The sequence below is a fragment of the Zonotrichia leucophrys genome, chromosome 5, assembly GCF_028769735.1.
Source record: "Zonotrichia leucophrys gambelii isolate GWCS_2022_RI chromosome 5, RI_Zleu_2.0, whole genome shotgun sequence".
Taxonomy (NCBI): Eukaryota; Metazoa; Chordata; class Aves; order Passeriformes; family Passerellidae; genus Zonotrichia; species Zonotrichia leucophrys.
In genome coordinates, this window is record NC_088175.1 from 27,769,900 (window position 1) to 27,785,868 (window position 15,969).

At 42.0% G+C, this 15,969-nt stretch overlaps 2 protein-coding genes across 2 annotated transcripts in view; one reads left to right on the top strand and one right to left on the bottom strand.

Annotated features, from left to right (window-relative positions):
* VTI1B (vesicle transport through interaction with t-SNAREs 1B) lies at window positions 1–11,069 on the top strand. The gene is made up of 6 exons (XM_064713518.1): window positions 1–148; window positions 4,470–4,528; window positions 6,151–6,342; window positions 7,639–7,812; window positions 9,761–9,822; window positions 10,713–11,069. Exons 1-6 carry the CDS (start codon window positions 34–36, stop codon window positions 10,807–10,809), a joined length of 699 nt encoding a protein of 232 aa, XP_064569588.1. The 5' UTR covers window positions 1–33; the 3' UTR covers window positions 10,810–11,069.
* The window catches only part of ARG2 (arginase 2), a 20,137-nt gene continuing 15,149 nt past the window's right edge, over window positions 10,982–15,969 (bottom strand). The window contains exons 5-8 of the mRNA XM_064713516.1: window positions 13,629–13,723; window positions 13,398–13,502; window positions 12,275–12,411; window positions 10,982–11,406 (exon numbers count right to left, since the gene is read on the bottom strand). Of these exons, the coding sequence (XP_064569586.1) occupies window positions 11,201–11,406; window positions 12,275–12,411; window positions 13,398–13,502; window positions 13,629–13,723 (543 nt within the window). The 3' untranslated portion in view covers window positions 10,982–11,200. The remainder of the gene's footprint in view (window positions 11,407–12,274; window positions 12,412–13,397; window positions 13,503–13,628; window positions 13,724–15,969) is intronic.

Consider the following 15,969-nt stretch of genomic DNA (forward strand, 5'->3'; position numbering starts at 1 on the left):
GCCGGCCGGGACAGGGCCGGGGGCTGTGGGACCATGGCGGGCCGAGGATCCGCGTCCTCGGAGCACCTGGAGCGGCTGCACGAGATCTTCCGCGGGCTGCACGGAGACCTGCGGGCCATCCCCGAGCGGCTGCGGGGCAGCGCGGCCGGTGAGGCGGGAAGGAGGAGTGGACGTCCCTCGGGGCACGGGCGGGGCCGCGGTCCCTCCGCCCGGGGCTGCCCCGCCGGCTGCGGGGCCGCGGCAGCAGTGCTGGGGTGCTTCTTATTAAACAGGAGTGTTCGAGCAGCTGGAGGGCAGCATCCCTTCAAGGCTTTGTGGGGGCCTTTGCAGCTGTGGGGATTGGGGACAGCGCTCTGGTAGGCGCTTGCAGGGAGGGGGCGGGTGGCTCTGCCGTGTGGTGTTTTAGCTGCTGCCGTGGCCTGGTGGCTTTGCAGGTGTGTGGCTTCACTGCCCTGGAGCTCCTCTGCTCTGGCAGATTTCAGCTGCGCTGGCAAGCAGTGCCGTGCTAGGTTCACAGCATCAGTCTCTGAGGAGGAGTTGTTATTTGGATGCTATTCCACGCTGTTTCTATTTGAACTGGAGAACAGGAGCTCAGGGGTGACCTCGTCGCTGTCCAGAGCCACTGAAAGAAGGCGCAGCCAGGTGCGGCTCGGCCTCTCCTCCGGGCACAGCGACAGGACAAGGGTCTGTCAGTCTTAAGCTGCACTAGGAGGAGTTAAAGCTGGACATTAGGGAGAATTTCTTCACTGAATGGGTGATTAGACACTGGAATGAGCTGCCCAGGGAGGTGGTCGAGTACCCGTCCCCGTTCCCCCCTCGTGGAGGCGTTTAAGGAAATACTGGATGTGGCACTCAGTGCCGTGGTCTGGGTGACAAGGTGCTTTTAGGTCAGGTTGGACTTGATGACTGCAAAGGAGTTTTCCAGCCTAATTGATTCTGTGGTTCTGTAACAATTGCAGCACTTTGGGGGTTTGGGGTTCTTGTCCCCACTTTTCTTAATTTGCTGTGTTGGATTCACATTTAAAACCTCATTGGCAGAAATAGAAGCAGTTTTTATTGTCAGAACTCCCCAGAAGCATCTGTAGATTTCCTGGAGAATGTTTGCACTTTAAATGACTGTTTTAAAAGTCTGGTGTGTGCACTATGTACTCACAAAATAGAAAAAACCTATCATTCTTGGTTTTGCAGGTATTCTTTATACCACAGCAGTGGGTAAACTGCTCTAACAGAACACTCCTCTGTAAGGATCTGTGCTTCTGATTCAGTCCCTGATGCTTGGCAATGTTCTGAGAACCAGAAAGGGAAGCAGTGCCACAAGGAGAATTTTGCCAGTGTCATTCAATGCTTCTGATTGAACCCTTCCCCCGAGAATTGTAATCCACAATCCACGGCTGCCATGAGCTGCTGCAGTTCAGGTTTTGTACCCCAGTGATGGGCAGGGGCTGTCAGCCACGCTCTGCTGTGGTGTTCATTCTCCCACAGTTGGTCAGTTTTCTGTAAAGTCATAAGGACAGTTTGTTCAGAAAATACCAGTCTGCACAGAGCATGAAACACTTAATGTCCTGTTCTTACCTGGCTTTCTATGTAATAATGAGTCAAATTCAGGGTCACAGTCCTTGTCATCAGCATTTCCAGGAAGTTTGGTACAAGAAAGGGGTTGAAACCTGCAAATGACAACTTGCAAACCTGACTTAATTTCAGTAGTGGTCAACAAGGATAAAAAACTTAAAAGAAGCAATACCTTTTCTGGTAGAAATCCTTATTTTCCTGTAGAAATAAGCATGATCAGTTCTTGGTGAAGAAAAACTTTGTCAGGTCTCCTTGACACTGTGGTACACCTGAGCAATGAAGTCTAAGCCGTGGGCTTAAATGGAGTATTTAGAGGCAGCTGGTTTTGCAATACCTGGGATTTTTTTCAATAGATTTTAAATATTTGCAAGTTGAATTTGCTAAAGAATATTAATACAACTGTTATATTCTGTAATTATTTTTTTGCTGCAAAAATCCTGGCTCTATTTTTTGAAAGCGTTTCTAAGCGAGTTTAATATTTGGGAATTTGTCTGTCTAGTAGAGTCATTCCACTCTCCTAATGTTCTTTGTTTGCTTCTTGTACTTAGGAGGAGGGGAATATATATTTATTTTTTGAGTTACCTGATCCTGAAATATTCAGGAGGTGATAGAAGAGACCTTGGAATACTCTTTTAAGACAATTCACATGCTCCAAAAGCAAAACAAAACTTGTAGTCCTTGGGACGTCTTTGAGGGGAAGAGGTTTGGAAATGCTGTTTCACTCTATGTAAACAAGATGACAAAGGGGAAACAGCCTGGATATGTTGCAAATCATGTATTTTCCTCTACATGAATTCAGTTAGCTGTACTTTCCAACTGAATCTCTTGGTAAGAGATTGGAAATAAATGTGTTAAAGGTTGATGAGCATGTGGGTAATGCTGCCGTGGCACAGGCACTGCTGCAGTGTTTGGAGTTCTGTCCTTGTGCTTTGAGTTGTGGTTCAATGCACAGCGACGCCAGGGGAACCTCTCAGTGTATCCCGGTGTTTCTGGATTCCAGCCACATTGCTGGATTTCTTGCTGGCCTGTAAACAAAAAGGTCTCAAGCTATTGCTGCTTGGCTTACCTAAACCATTCCATGACTCTATGCCTTTTGGAAGCTGGCATTCCTTTGGCTGCAAGCTCATAAGTGCAGCATCTTATTAGTGTGCACAGGAGAAACAAAGCAGGGAAATGCTGCTTCTCCAGATCTGTGATGGGTTTCCATGACTTTGAAACAACAACGTGAGTGTAAGAGGGCACTGCTTGAATCACATTAGTGAAATGACCTGTATGAAACAAATTACTGACTTCCAAAGGCTGTTTTTCCACAGTTCATGTCCACGATTTCTCTTGTAACCCAGCTGCACAAACAATGGCATCAGCACAAATGTATATGGTGGCAAATCATGGAGGAGGTTGAGGAGAGTGTATGTAAGAACCTCTTTAGTCAGCATTTCCTCCTGAGTAAATTGGGATGTGAAACAGCATTTCCTGATACCAGCTGATGTGTATTAACAGTCATCATGTAGCTTAGTCTGTAATAATTCTGTGTGCTATGTGAGACCACAGCTACTTCCTTAGAAGATGGGTTTTAGTTCTGTCTTAAGTTCTCCACAGTTGAAATTCTGGGCTTAATCTGAATTTGAACTGAGCAGGAAAGCCTACAGCTTAGGTGTGTTGTATATGTGAGAGGAGCTATATACCAATGATCTGAACAGGCCAAGTTTTTTCTTATCTTTTGTTGAGATCTCAGTGGTTTAAAAGCTGCATCTTTTGCAGATGACTGTGCTTACCAAAAGGCATTATCAAGTGAGTTTTTTTACTGCAATGATGTTTTTATAATGTTGTGTGTAATTTTGTCTTTAATCAAGTTGGAGGAGTTTTACCAAGATGGCAGTCTACATTTTCTTTTGCCTAGAATTTTAAGACTGAATAATACTCTTTGGAGAGAGGTGAATTAAGCTAGGTGCATAGTTATCAGATTTCTGATAGAATTTGGTTTTGTTTGCAGTAGTCTACAACAGTCCTCTGGTGTTCATCTTCAGTGCTTTTGCAAAAGATTGCAGAACATGTGGTTTTGCTCAGTTGAGATAAGGAAAGTTTTGGATTTAGACTTTCATTTATGGTGGATGTTAGAGAGATATGATAGTTTTTTAACACATGAAAAATAACAGGCCTTAAGGTTTTGTTTAAAAATCGAGTAACAGCAGTGAAACCCATTCTTTGGTCTCCAAAGCCCTAGGAACACAGATCTGGCTAAAGTGCTGTCTCAAACAACGGAAATGTCCAGTGTTGTTGGCTGATTCATGTCATTCCACAAGAGGGAAGTGTTTGGGCTTTAGTCTGTGAACCTGAGGGGATACCTTGGTGGCATCTTTTATCTCAGAGAACTCTGGAATGCTTATCCTGTGTACTTAGCTACTTTATGACCACGGGAATGCAGAGTGCCAGATCTGGCAGGACCTTCAGGTTTCGCTTGGGAATGTGGATTGACCTGATGTTCTGTTCAAATCCAAATTGTAGTTTCAGCCTTCAGTAATCTTGCCAAGTGTTTCCAAAAAATAAGAAATATATTTATGAGTTCTTTACCAATGTGTCTTCTTTGCAGTTCTTTCAACATGCAATTCTGTCAGTAGACATTGAAAGACAGTAGGTCAGAAAAATATTGGAACAATTACTTCTTTTGTCTAGCAGAGGCAGTGTTCAGCATTTGGAAGAGCGATTTCTGCTCTCTTTCCCCACTCCCATCTGAAAAGTTGTCATAAGAACAAGCTGTTCCCATTTGAGATAAATTTTGACCTGGGGCTCTGCAGCCAGCTTCCTTGTCTGTGGCAGCTTCCTTGTTTTTAATGGATTAAGTTGGAGTTCTGTTGTCATTTCTGTATAGTTTATCTGACATACTGCTTTTACTTTCCCAGAGGAGAAGAAGAAACTGGTTCGAGAATTCGATGAGAAGCAGCGTGAAGCCAGCGAGACGGTGAGTGTGGGGTTTCTGCCTTCCTGAGGGCTGGAAGACTGCTGCCTTAAAAAGGACAGCACTTGCAAATGTTACCTTTTTATGGATCCTGTTCTGGCAGGCAGGAGTTTAACTTTTTTACTGTTTGAGAATTGATCTGATAGGTGTGTCTGTGTTTGTTAAGACAGTTGTGTATACTCATATGTTACAAAAATATAGACACATATTCTTACATCTTTTTTGAGGGGTTTTTGAATGCTCAGTTTTGATAACTGCTTTCACTTTGTTGAAGAAGGTAGAGCAGTGGAGGTGCAATTAAAATTGTTAGAGGTTTTAGGGCAGGCATGTAGAGAATCTGCTGCCTGGAGTGTTTTATTGCACTGCTGTCTTTTTTCATGTTGGTCTTAGCCTGTCTGATCTTTCTGTAGTAGTGTAAAGGCTTTCTGGACAGCAGGTGATATGGAACAGCACCAGAAAAGCCATGTGATTTGTCTTTTAAAACAAGACATTATGAATTAAGCTTTCTTTTCATATTTCCCTGTGCAGTTTGTTAGGTTGTGTTTTAGTCACAGCTGAACATGATGCATTATTCCCCTAACTTACTGGGGTTTATTGACTGGTACCTCTAGGTGGTGATGTATGAGATGTGGAGCTGCCTCTGTGAGAGCTCATGGTGGCATACAGCTTTAAGCATTTTGAATTTGTTACAGCTGTCACCAGAAGTTGATGTGAAAATTCATGCATCCTGAGTCTTGGGGCTTGCAGATTGTAACTCAGGTTGCCAAGCCTGAATGTTCAGAGCCTGAATTTAGTGCTGTGCCTACCCATGCAATAGATCTGAATGAGGAGATGGCTGAGGTACTCAGCATCTTGTTTACCTCAGTCTTCAATGGTATCCTCTTTTCCCACATCTCTTGGGTTAATGGACTGCCATGCCAGGACCATGGGAGCAAATTCCTTCCTTTAGGGGATGACCAGGTTCATGAGCACATGAGAAACCTGAACATACTAAATCTATGGGATCTGATGAGATGCATCACAGAGTCCCGAGGGAATTGGCTGATGTAGTTGCTAAGCTACTGTCCATGGCATTTGAAAAAGTCAAAGCAGTCAGGTGGAGTCCCAGGTGATGCTCCACCAGGGTGATGTCCCTGGATGCCCTATTCCTGGAAGTATTCAGCTTGGTCTAGTGGAAGGTGCCCTTACCCATGGCAGGAGTGTTGGAACGAGGTGGTCTTTAAGGTCTCTTCCATCCCAAACCATACTATGATTCTGTCTCTTTGCACAGATGTAATAGAAAGCTGATACCCATCCTATAAATGCTTAAACGATAAGAAAGTGAGAATTGCAAATTTTGAAATTTAGAGTGATGTTTTAGGGAACGAAAATCAAGCATTTAAGCTTGAGAATTTTTTTTCATTGCAGTGCTGTGTATGTGAAAATACACATGGGCTCAACAGCATTGGGTAGCGTGGTGTACTCAATACTAGATGGAGTGTGGGGTTTAGGGTTATCCCTCTCAGCCAGTCCAAAACAAATGTGAATCCTTTCATCTGGTGCTGAGTTTTGAGTATGGCTGCTGCTAAGCATGGATTTGGTGCTTTAAAGAATAAATATCTTTTGTTTGCTTTCTTTTGTTGAAGCTGCGGGAAATGGAGGAAGAGCTGAAGTATGCTCCTGTGCCTTTCCGCAACCAAATGATGAGCAAAATCCGAGCCTACAGAAGAGACCTGTCCATGTTCCAGAGGGATATGAGAAGCACAGATTTGGGGTTGGGCCGTGGAAACCAAGGCGATACAAAATATGGGATCTTTGCCACAGAAAATGAACAGAGTGTAAGGATTAGATGTAAATTTGATCTGACCGTGCTGTGATCGTGCAGGAGCATTACCGCAGATGCATTGCTTACAGTGCTTCTACTTTAGGCTACCTCTGTGCTTTTATAAGTCCCTGTATATCTCTCTGCATGTAACATGAGTATCTCAGGGAGAAGAACACCTGGAACTCAGAGGAGAGTTTTTGTGTTTAAAACAAAGATAGGCATGTAATCAAAATGGAACTCATTGAAAGACACGTGGTTAGTAATTTGCGCAACATTCTGTACCAAAACTCTTCGTTTATTCATTGCACAGGTTTCCCTTCCTACAGGAGGGAAAACACAGAAGTGATGCTTCTTAATGAAAAAAAGGTTAACTCACCTAGTTCTAATCTCCAAAACTAGCAAAGCATGAATCATGCATTGTATAGGTTCTTTGGTAGAATTATCTTTTAAGCAATCTTAGTGTAAATAATTTCAAGAAAATATAAGGATTTTTTTCTCTAGCACTTTTTTCACTATTGTCTTGCTGCTACAATGCAAAAAGTACACCAATTTCTTGTTTACCAGATAGGCTTAGAGATATCTGAGCTAGTGAGACTGAGTCTCCTTATTGTCTTCAAAGTGCTGTCATCTGTATGGAGGTGGGCTTTTCATTTTTCTGCTTTAGATGAGGCCAGTTTTGAGGGGGGTTCTTTGTTTAGTATTTCCTTCTGCTGCAGCTTGGGAAATTTTTGCATTTGATTCCTCTTGACTGATTACTCTAAAACCTGAGAGCAGGGTGATAACACTTTATTTTGAGCTACCTTCTGACCCCAAGGTCGGCAAACATTCCTTATACTCTAAACCAGGCTACTGGCTTGAAAAGAGGATCTTTGTTACTTAGCTGTCCATCTGTTAGTGCTGTTTGTTCCTAATCCTTTTGACTGTAAACTCGTAAAGATTTCCCTGGCAACCAACTGTGAAGGCTGACTTCAGATGTGAATGGAAGTAAAAGTTAGCATCTGGAAAAGAAAGGTACTATTTTTATGTAAATGTTCTTTGATGGAAAAGTAAATTGTTACAAAGACAGCTTTTTGGAACTGTTTTAACTCTTCAGTGCTGTATCCTTTTTAGAGATTTAACCAGATTTGGTCATAATCTTACAAGGTGAACAAGGCTCGGCCAAAATTAACCAGGCTGCATCAGTTAACGTAAGGAGTGTGTACAGCTAATACAAATGGATGGCCTATGGAGTCACATCCTAACTTTTTAATGTCACAAGCCTAGTACTTCTGTCTCTGTGCTCAATAGTTAAGCATCCATTATTTTTCAGACTAACCTGCAGTCGCAGAGGGTGCTGCTGCTCCAGGGCACAGACAGTCTGAACCGAGCCAGCGAGAGCATCGAGCGCTCGCAGCGCATCGCTGCCGAGACCGACCAGATCGGCACGGATATCATCGAGGAGCTCGGCGAGCAGCGCGAGCAGCTGGAGCGCACCAAGAGCAGGGTGAGCAGCAGACTGGGCATGGCTCAGAAACAGTCTGCTCTTACTTGGTGGCAACTCTGTGCCACCAGTTACTCTCAGGGACCTTCCAAGGCATAGTCATCCGATTGGATAGCTCTACAGACCAAATTCAGGCTGCCACATTGCTATTTGTTCTCATAAAAGACAAGTAATTGCTGTAGAAGGGTTCAAAGCATGGTGGTAAAATGTCTGCTACTGTGTCTGTGCAAAATGGGAGATTAGACCTATAGATTTGCTAGAAAAAATAGCATTACTGAAAAAATTGCAGATCATAAGGAGTTGTCTTGTGACTAGACTACTAGTTAAAGTAAAGATTTTGGAAACAGTTAGCAAGTTTTTGTAACTAAATTAAATTTAGTAGAAGAGTAATTACTTAATTACTAGCTTTCCAATATTTGCAGGGAGGGAGAAAATGCCCAACAACGTGTCTGTTCCTCATCCTTGGTTCAAGAAGCTCCGCTTCTGATGTGAAAGCTTCAAAAACTAGTTCACTTGTTTTGTTTATGCACGTATGCAAAACTGACAGTTTGATTTTTGAACTAACAAACTGATGGGATTTTCTGTGTGTGCAAGGGATCCCGAGTGCAAAGCTTTTAGGTGAGTGACTTCAGGGGACACTGAGTTTGGCAAATAAGCTCACTCAGCCAAAGCAAAAAGCATACCCCTGCTTTTGGGAGTTCTTTCTACTCATTGCAGCAAAGTCTGTAGCTTTTTTGTTTAAGTAGTTTTGTAATTTCAGTCAGAATTTGATTTGTCCTGTTCCAAAATTTGAGTTAGAAAGCAGGAAAGGAAATTGATCTAAAGATTGGTAGGTACAGTTTTTGTCCTTCAACTGATAAAAAGTATTACAGTCCTTCAGGCATCACTGTCTCTCAACAGATTATTCACAGAAGCATAAAATTGTTTAGATTGGAAAAGGCCTCAAAGATCAGGGAGTCCAACTGTTAACCCATCACTGCTGTGTTCATCACTAAACAGGGTCTGTGACTTTTATTGTGAGCCTCTTAGGCAATGAATTGTGGAATTGTGTGAATCACACATTCCAGCTGGAAGCAGACTTTATTCTTACTTGTGCTTTCATAGTGAAGATTGGAAATTTACTAAGCTCCCAATGGACTTGATAGTTTTCTTCCTCAGCTTTGTCCAGTCCACCTCAGAGCAAAGAAACATACAAGCAGCTTTGCAGTTGTGGGCAATGTGTTAAACTACAGAGGAATTGTGCAGGCAGGTCTCTGTGATATAAGTGACCTGGCTTACCCTTCACTTCCTTAGAATGTTTGGAAATGGAATAGTGAAATCTTACCTGGAGAACAGTGGCCATGCATCATGAATTGTCTGTGAAGCAGCAGCTTCTTTAGTTTTCTATAACTTCACTTAATTGCATGTTTCTTAATTGCTGGGTATGCTGGGCAGTTCATTGCTGGGCAATACAAAGCTGAAATGGATTAGATTATCCATTAACAGCCCAGAGCCTGTACCCACTGGGTCACTTAGACCTCTGAGTGCAACACAGTTCTTTCTTTAACAGAACTTGAGCAGCATTTCAAACACTTTGATATGCACTGGGGTTAACACATCAGTATCACTCTCTTCTGGTGTTAACAGAAATGAAACTTAATGAAAGAAGTTAATACCACTTTTCTGATATTTGTATATTAATTAAAGAGGCAGAAAGTGGTCTCAGGTTGCATGTCTTTGTATGTATCTAAGGGAAAGTATAGAGAAAAGTCTTAATTTCTCCTTAGAAAAGAGGCAATTCTTCCAGCTGCTGTTGTGAGTAGAAAACAGTGCTGTGTCTCAATTTTGAGAGGACATGGTCATCCTGTCCTGTAATTCATTGCAGCATTTCAACACCAGCTGTTTTCACATGCATCTTCCCAGAGTTGATGTGTGTTTATTTAACTGACAAGTAACTTGTGTCTCTCCTCAGTTGGTGAACACCAGTGAGAACTTGAGCAAGAGTCGCAAGATTCTGCGCTCGATGTCCCGGAGGTGAGTGGTGTGCAGGCTGTTGAACAGCACTGACTGTGTGCTGTTTGGTCAGGGGGGTGTGGGGTCTTTACCCATCCAAACCATGGTGAGGACAGAAGCAAGTTACAGTGACTTGCTCGTGGTGCCTTCAGATGCCCCTCATTGAGGCTGGGAAAGGCTGTGCCGTAAATCACTGCAGCACTGGGTGGGTTAGATGCCTGATGACACAGACTAATCTGTTTAACCCACACCAATGCCCTAGAGCAGTTAGTCCTAGGCTGGCCCATGAAACACTCTTCAGCTGAACCATGAAATACTCTTGAGCTGGACCATGTATGATTTTGATGGCTAAAACCTTGGTTTCTTAAGTGGATTTGCAGTTTAGCTATATTGTTTAATTAGCCTTAAAAACCCAGTTCATAGATTGTATTGCCAGCAGGTACTTATCTCCTCATAACCTTTCCTTTATGCCTATTGCCAAAGGAAGTTGTGATAACTGTCTAGTTTTCAGTAGTAAAAGTACTTTATTATTTTGAGATTTTAGTTTTCATTCAGCAATATCGTTCCAAGTCAAAGCACCACCATGAGGGTTTTTAGCACAGGACTTCAGGTATTGTTTTCCTCTTTGCTTGACTGAAGGAGCAGGCACATATAGGGCAAGGATCTGCCTTCTGTGGAACAGGGAAGAGGAACAGAACTGCTACTGCTGAAACAGGAGATTCAAACAGGATTTCCAGGAAAACAGGAGGAGTGAACTATTGAGTTTGGCCCTTTCTGCTCGTTAAGAGCTTTTTGAAAAGCACAGTGTGGTCTCGCTGAAACAGGGAAGATGGGGATCTAGATCTAGAATATGCTTTCATAACAAGCTAAAAAAACCCAAAAAACCTTGGATTTTTATTTTTAAACTCTAGAATAACCACAAATAAGTTGCTGCTGTCAATTATCATCATCCTGGAACTGGCCATCCTAGGAGGTGTGGTCTACTACAAGTTCTTTCGCAAGAAATGAACCTTCATGATCAAAATGAGCTTTTCCATTGATGAGGAAGAGGATGGGCTGTCTGCTCCCTTTGACTGTCTGAGGGTTGAACTGAGTCATGAGACAGCACATTCAACTGAAACTGTACTGACACTTGAAAGACAGAGAATGGGAGTAAAAAGAAAGAGGCTTGAACTACTGGTAAGATTAATAAGAAGGTAATAAATATTTTATTGTCTCATTTTGTATATACTTAACTAAATGAATAAATCTTGCTATGTAATAAAGTAGCCACTGATCAATGGAAAAGCTAGTTTATTTAAAAACTGAGATGTTAACAGTATTTGCCAAGTGTTGACAATCTATCCACTCAAGTGCCTCAGCAGAGCTCTGTAGTGTCCAATATATCCAGCATGGGTTCTTAAATCCTCACTTGCTCTTCACTGTCAGATTCATCTGGAGAGCTGGGTGTTGGGAGTTCATCAAAAGTGGTGTGTGCTCCTTCCCTTGTCTGCCCAAAGCACGTCGCTATCACATCGACTGCAAGGCGAGCAGTTGCTTTCACTGCCTCTTGAGAAGCTCCCAGCAGTGGATTGACTTCAACCATGTCTACAGCTGAAAGCATTCCTGTGAAAATGATTGGCAGCTTTGTTACTCTGACAAAGGGTACAGTCTTCTGCACGGTTTTGTTTGCAGCCTTTTATTCATTGTAGCAAGTCTGGTATTTGGGTTTGTGGCCTGCTCTACCCCTTAGACAAGTAAGATTGGCACTCAAGGGATGAAGTTCGTTCTCAGATGCAAATTTGTGTTTTGAATTTGGTTCTCTTACATTGTCACTACCTCACTCATTCGTGCTTTCAGCATTCAGGAAAAACATTTGATGTTCCATACACATTTATGAGAGGAGCATTTTTTCTCCTAGTCCAAAAATGAGGGTAGTCTCACCTCATACTCTTTTGCTATCCTGTTCATGAGTCTATAGACTATTGTCTGGTTGGGATTTTTTTAACCTTCTTTTACTGCAAATAATATTGTTTAAACATATTAAATAAAAACTTGATGGTAATAAGATGAAAAGTCCTCATATATTGAATCAACTGCAGTATATTTTATGAAAGCTTGATTTGTTAGTCTTGAATCCTAGAATGGAACTTCAAACTATTTAAATTGTTTGCACCCATTTTTGTATTCCAGATGCCCATTTTCACATCTCTCCTCATGTGTTTAGGATTAGGGAACAGTATTACACATTTTTGACATTAGCTTTGTATTTTCTTTTGCTAAGCTGAAGCTGTTGATGGTTAAGATGCTTCCAACACCAAGGGAATTGCCAGTCATAGGAATTCTTTTTCCCTTACTGAAGGCTGAATTGACTTTGCAGGCACCTTTGCTTTGACTACATTTGCTATCTGTTTATACCACAAAAACATAACCAGTATGAGCTGTGGGTAGTTTGTCCTGTCCTCGCTTAGCCCCGTAGTGCTGGTGCTCCTACCTGTGCTGTGTATTTCCTCTGTGATGTACATGCCTTCTCTGTAAGTTAATCCACCTAGAACAGGAGTCCCCGTTGCTGGAGCCAGGGAGGGATCAAAAGCATCAATGTCAAAACTCAGGTGAATTGGTCTCTGTCTCCTGGGATGGAATAAAACAAGAAAAGCAATCTTAGAGCCTTTAAATGTTTTCTATGTGCATTTCTTACTGTCTAGGCTAATCAGCAAAGTAGCATCAAGCTCCTTGAACCATGTCTCATATACATTAAAAAAGCATCTACTCAGTGAGGATTCGGTTGAAAATAAGTACTTTAGTTCAAACCATCTTAACTGGTATTTGTCATCTCAGTGGGATGAGGTAGAGAAGTGTGTGATACAATCCAGCCTTTTCTGCTTTTGTACAGAAAGCCAGGGTGAAGGCTGAAACACTGATGTGCATGGCAGCTAGGATGGAGGAAGCACTGAGCTCAAGGATTTCACTGACAGTTCATCAAGATGAGCGTTTTTCAGGTCAATACTTAAAGGCTGTATCCAAACCCTGCCATGTAGCCTAACTGCTCAAGCAGTAAACCTAAAATGTCAGTTACTTACTATGTCATCTGCAGCTGATGACAGCTTAATAAACTGGACACTGTCACTCACATGAATTATTTAAGTGGCATACTGCATACTTCCAACTGCGGAGAAGCATTTGGATTACTGTGTTCTTTACTTGGCACAGTTGCAGCGAGGAAGGGTGAGCACACCTTTAGGAAACAGCAGCATGCAGCACAGGTTCTAACCTGTGGCAGAGATTACCCCTTCTAAGTGACCCTCTCCCAGCTGTATTTTTAAAAGTGTAACGTGTATCCTCTTGAGTTGATTCAAACATGTTGTCAAACTGCAGAAAATGCAGAATTACTTAACAGAACCAAGCAGTATAAAACAGAGCCACAACTGTAGTGAGTGGTAACCTGTCTCAGCCATCTGCCAGACATGGTGAAATGGCTCCAGTGCTGAGGCTTCCCTGTACACTGGGCACTGTCACAGTTCTGTACAGCCCCCCTACATCAAGAGACTTCACTTCAATAACTTTCAGGAAAGCAGATGTTCAACAAGGGTAGTTTAAATTAGATAATAGTTCATTACCTGCCCATCAGTCGTTCAAAGGTTCTTTCCATAACTTTCCGAATTCCAAGGTGATCAATATCCCTCATGGAAAAATACTGGATGTCAAAGTTCTTCAAAATATAGCTGTGAAAATAATTTTTTTAAAACCATTATTACTGGTTTAAGCTGAAATCTAGCAACCCTTATGGATGTGATTTCAAGCTTATTAATTCAGCCTTTACAAAAATAGTTTAATCTAAACCAACTTACTGCTCAGCAGGATCCAGATCCCTCAAACCAATGTACACAATATCAGATGCTGAAAGGCAGGGCTTTAGCCAGGAAAAGCCAGGAAGTTGTGGTACCTGCAGGCAAAGGTTTGGTATTAGGTCAGTTTAATGACATACTTAACAAAATGCTATTTGATGCTTCCCTGAAAACTTTGTATTGATTTATAGCACCCTTTCTCTCTCTAAATAGAGAAACTTCTGCACTTGACAGTTTGGCTGATGTAATCAGTCCTTACCTTCATTCCTATGCTCAACTGAGGTAAAATGATATGACTTTATCTGAGTTGAATGTCAGTGGATGAAGTTTTTAACTCTTCCACATTTTCCAGTTTGAAGAGGAGGGTTAGGGTTAGGGTTAGGTCTTTGCCAGCTTTGGTAATTCAGCAGTCATGGTATAGAATTATAAAACCTTTTGGTTAGTAACACTTGCTAATTTTAAGAGTGATATAAATTATATTTCTCAAATTTCTCTTCTTCTCCCAGCTCTGAAAATGGCTACAGCCAACACAGATGTCAAGTAGCTAGAAGGTTTTGTTTCCCTCTTAGACTTTCAATTACTAATTATTCTAAGTATAATATTAGATGTTTTTAAAGGTGATCACATCCATAGCTACATTTAATTACATTGGGTTAAATTAGCACAGATTATAAAAGGGATAAATGAATTGGAGACCACTAGGAAAAATAAATTCAGGTTTCAAAAATGAATTACAAAAAATTCATCATCACCACATCATAAACTATGCATAGTAACAACATAATGGCATAACATTGTCAGATACTCTAGTACGAATGATTCAGTAGATTTAATATTGCAATTTCAATTATAGATCTTTCTTTGTAAATAAATACAATTGAATGTGTTAACTGCCTTTGACAGGTTCTTTGCATTGTTCCCATGGGAAAGGAGTTGCTGATAGAAAAGCCAGAGGGGCAGCCATTTTCATGGGAAGGTGTTAATAGCAGTTTGTGAGTTTGGATGGTTCCAGGAGCCCTGAAGCAGTCAGGAAAGGAGGATGATAATTTTTTTAGTCCCATTATCAACTCAGGTGCTGTATTGGATGAGAGTTAGAGGGTGAGCCATATGCAGTTCTGCACACATGATGGTTTGCTCCAGAGAGTCAGAGGGGTATTAGCCAGACAAATCATTGTCAAAGGCACATCCTCCTACTGCCAAAGAGCTGTTTAAAAATTCACAGTTGTAGAAGCCTCGTGGTACCAGCAGGACTGGTGTTAGTTTTCCTCCCTCTAAACAGGAATACAATAGGGTAAGAAAGCCCCCCAGAATAAGTACACATTTAGAAAGCCCCCTGAGTGAATGCACACACAGCCAGGCCTTGTCTGAGCTGCTTCTGCAGAGGCATCCAGACTGCTGCAGTTGAGGAGGGCTTGTGACAAGATCCCATGACCAGCACCATGCCTGAGCAGCTTGCCAATAAGCATAACCTAATCTTATTCTTTCTTCACTACTGCTGCTTGCAAGAAAGGCCTGCTCCCCCACTGACCCCAGAAAGCTTACAGGTATTCTTTTAGCATGTCAAAAAATCCCAATAATTGTAAAAAATTACTGCTTTTCTGTGCTGCTCAAGAATTGGAACCCAGCAGACCAATATCTGCTCCTTCCCCAGCTATTACAGAACTTTAGTTTTGTTCTGTTTCCACCAAGCCATAAACTGTTCACCTTAAGTGAGCTTTAAAATTCACAAAATTTTCTCTTTCTCTTCTTATTTCCATTGAGAAAGTGTGTACAGGTGCCAAAAAGGAAAAAATATCACCCCCTCTAACTTATGGGCAAAAAAGTAGAAATACAGTAACCTTTTACATTAACCTTTTCATGTGCAGGGGGTGTTCCAGAAAGCCCCATTAGTTTTGCATTACTTTGGGAAGTCCAAAACATTTGTAGAGAGCACATAAGAATGACTAGAAAGAGTAAAGTATAAAGCACCAGATGACTCTATTGACTTGTGGATGGAAATAATTCAAAAGAATTTGCAGGAGAAAAAGCAGAACTTTATGAGATGACTGCAGTATTGCCATGCTGAACAGGAACTGATGCAGTGGTATCTTCAGTAGCCAAACAGCAGCAACACAGCACCCCAAATTTGTCAGAGAAGTGAGAAAATTAGGAGTAAATACTAGCAATGCTGCCAAAATAATGCAGTCAGGTTTCCTGCAGCTCCAGCATCCATTCTCAAGATGCAGTTGCTGATCCTGCTCTCTCTCTCTCCAGCCTAAGCTGCAGCAGAAGAAGATTGTTGTATCAGAGTTCTACTGCACAGGGGCTGCAGCTCCCTGCCACAGCCCACAGCTAAGCCAGCAGG

Coding starts and splice junctions, on each gene's coding strand:
- VTI1B (XM_064713518.1), top strand. CDS start 34: ATGGCGGGCCGAGGATCCGCGTCCTCGGAGCACCTGGAGCGGCTGCAC. Junction 7,813..9,760: donor TGGAGCGCACCAAGAGCAGG/GTGAGCAGCAGA, acceptor GTCTCTCCTCAG/TTGGTGAACACCAGTGAGAA. Junction 9,823..10,712: donor CTGCGCTCGATGTCCCGGAG/GTGAGTGGTGTG, acceptor TTTAAACTCTAG/AATAACCACAAATAAGTTGC.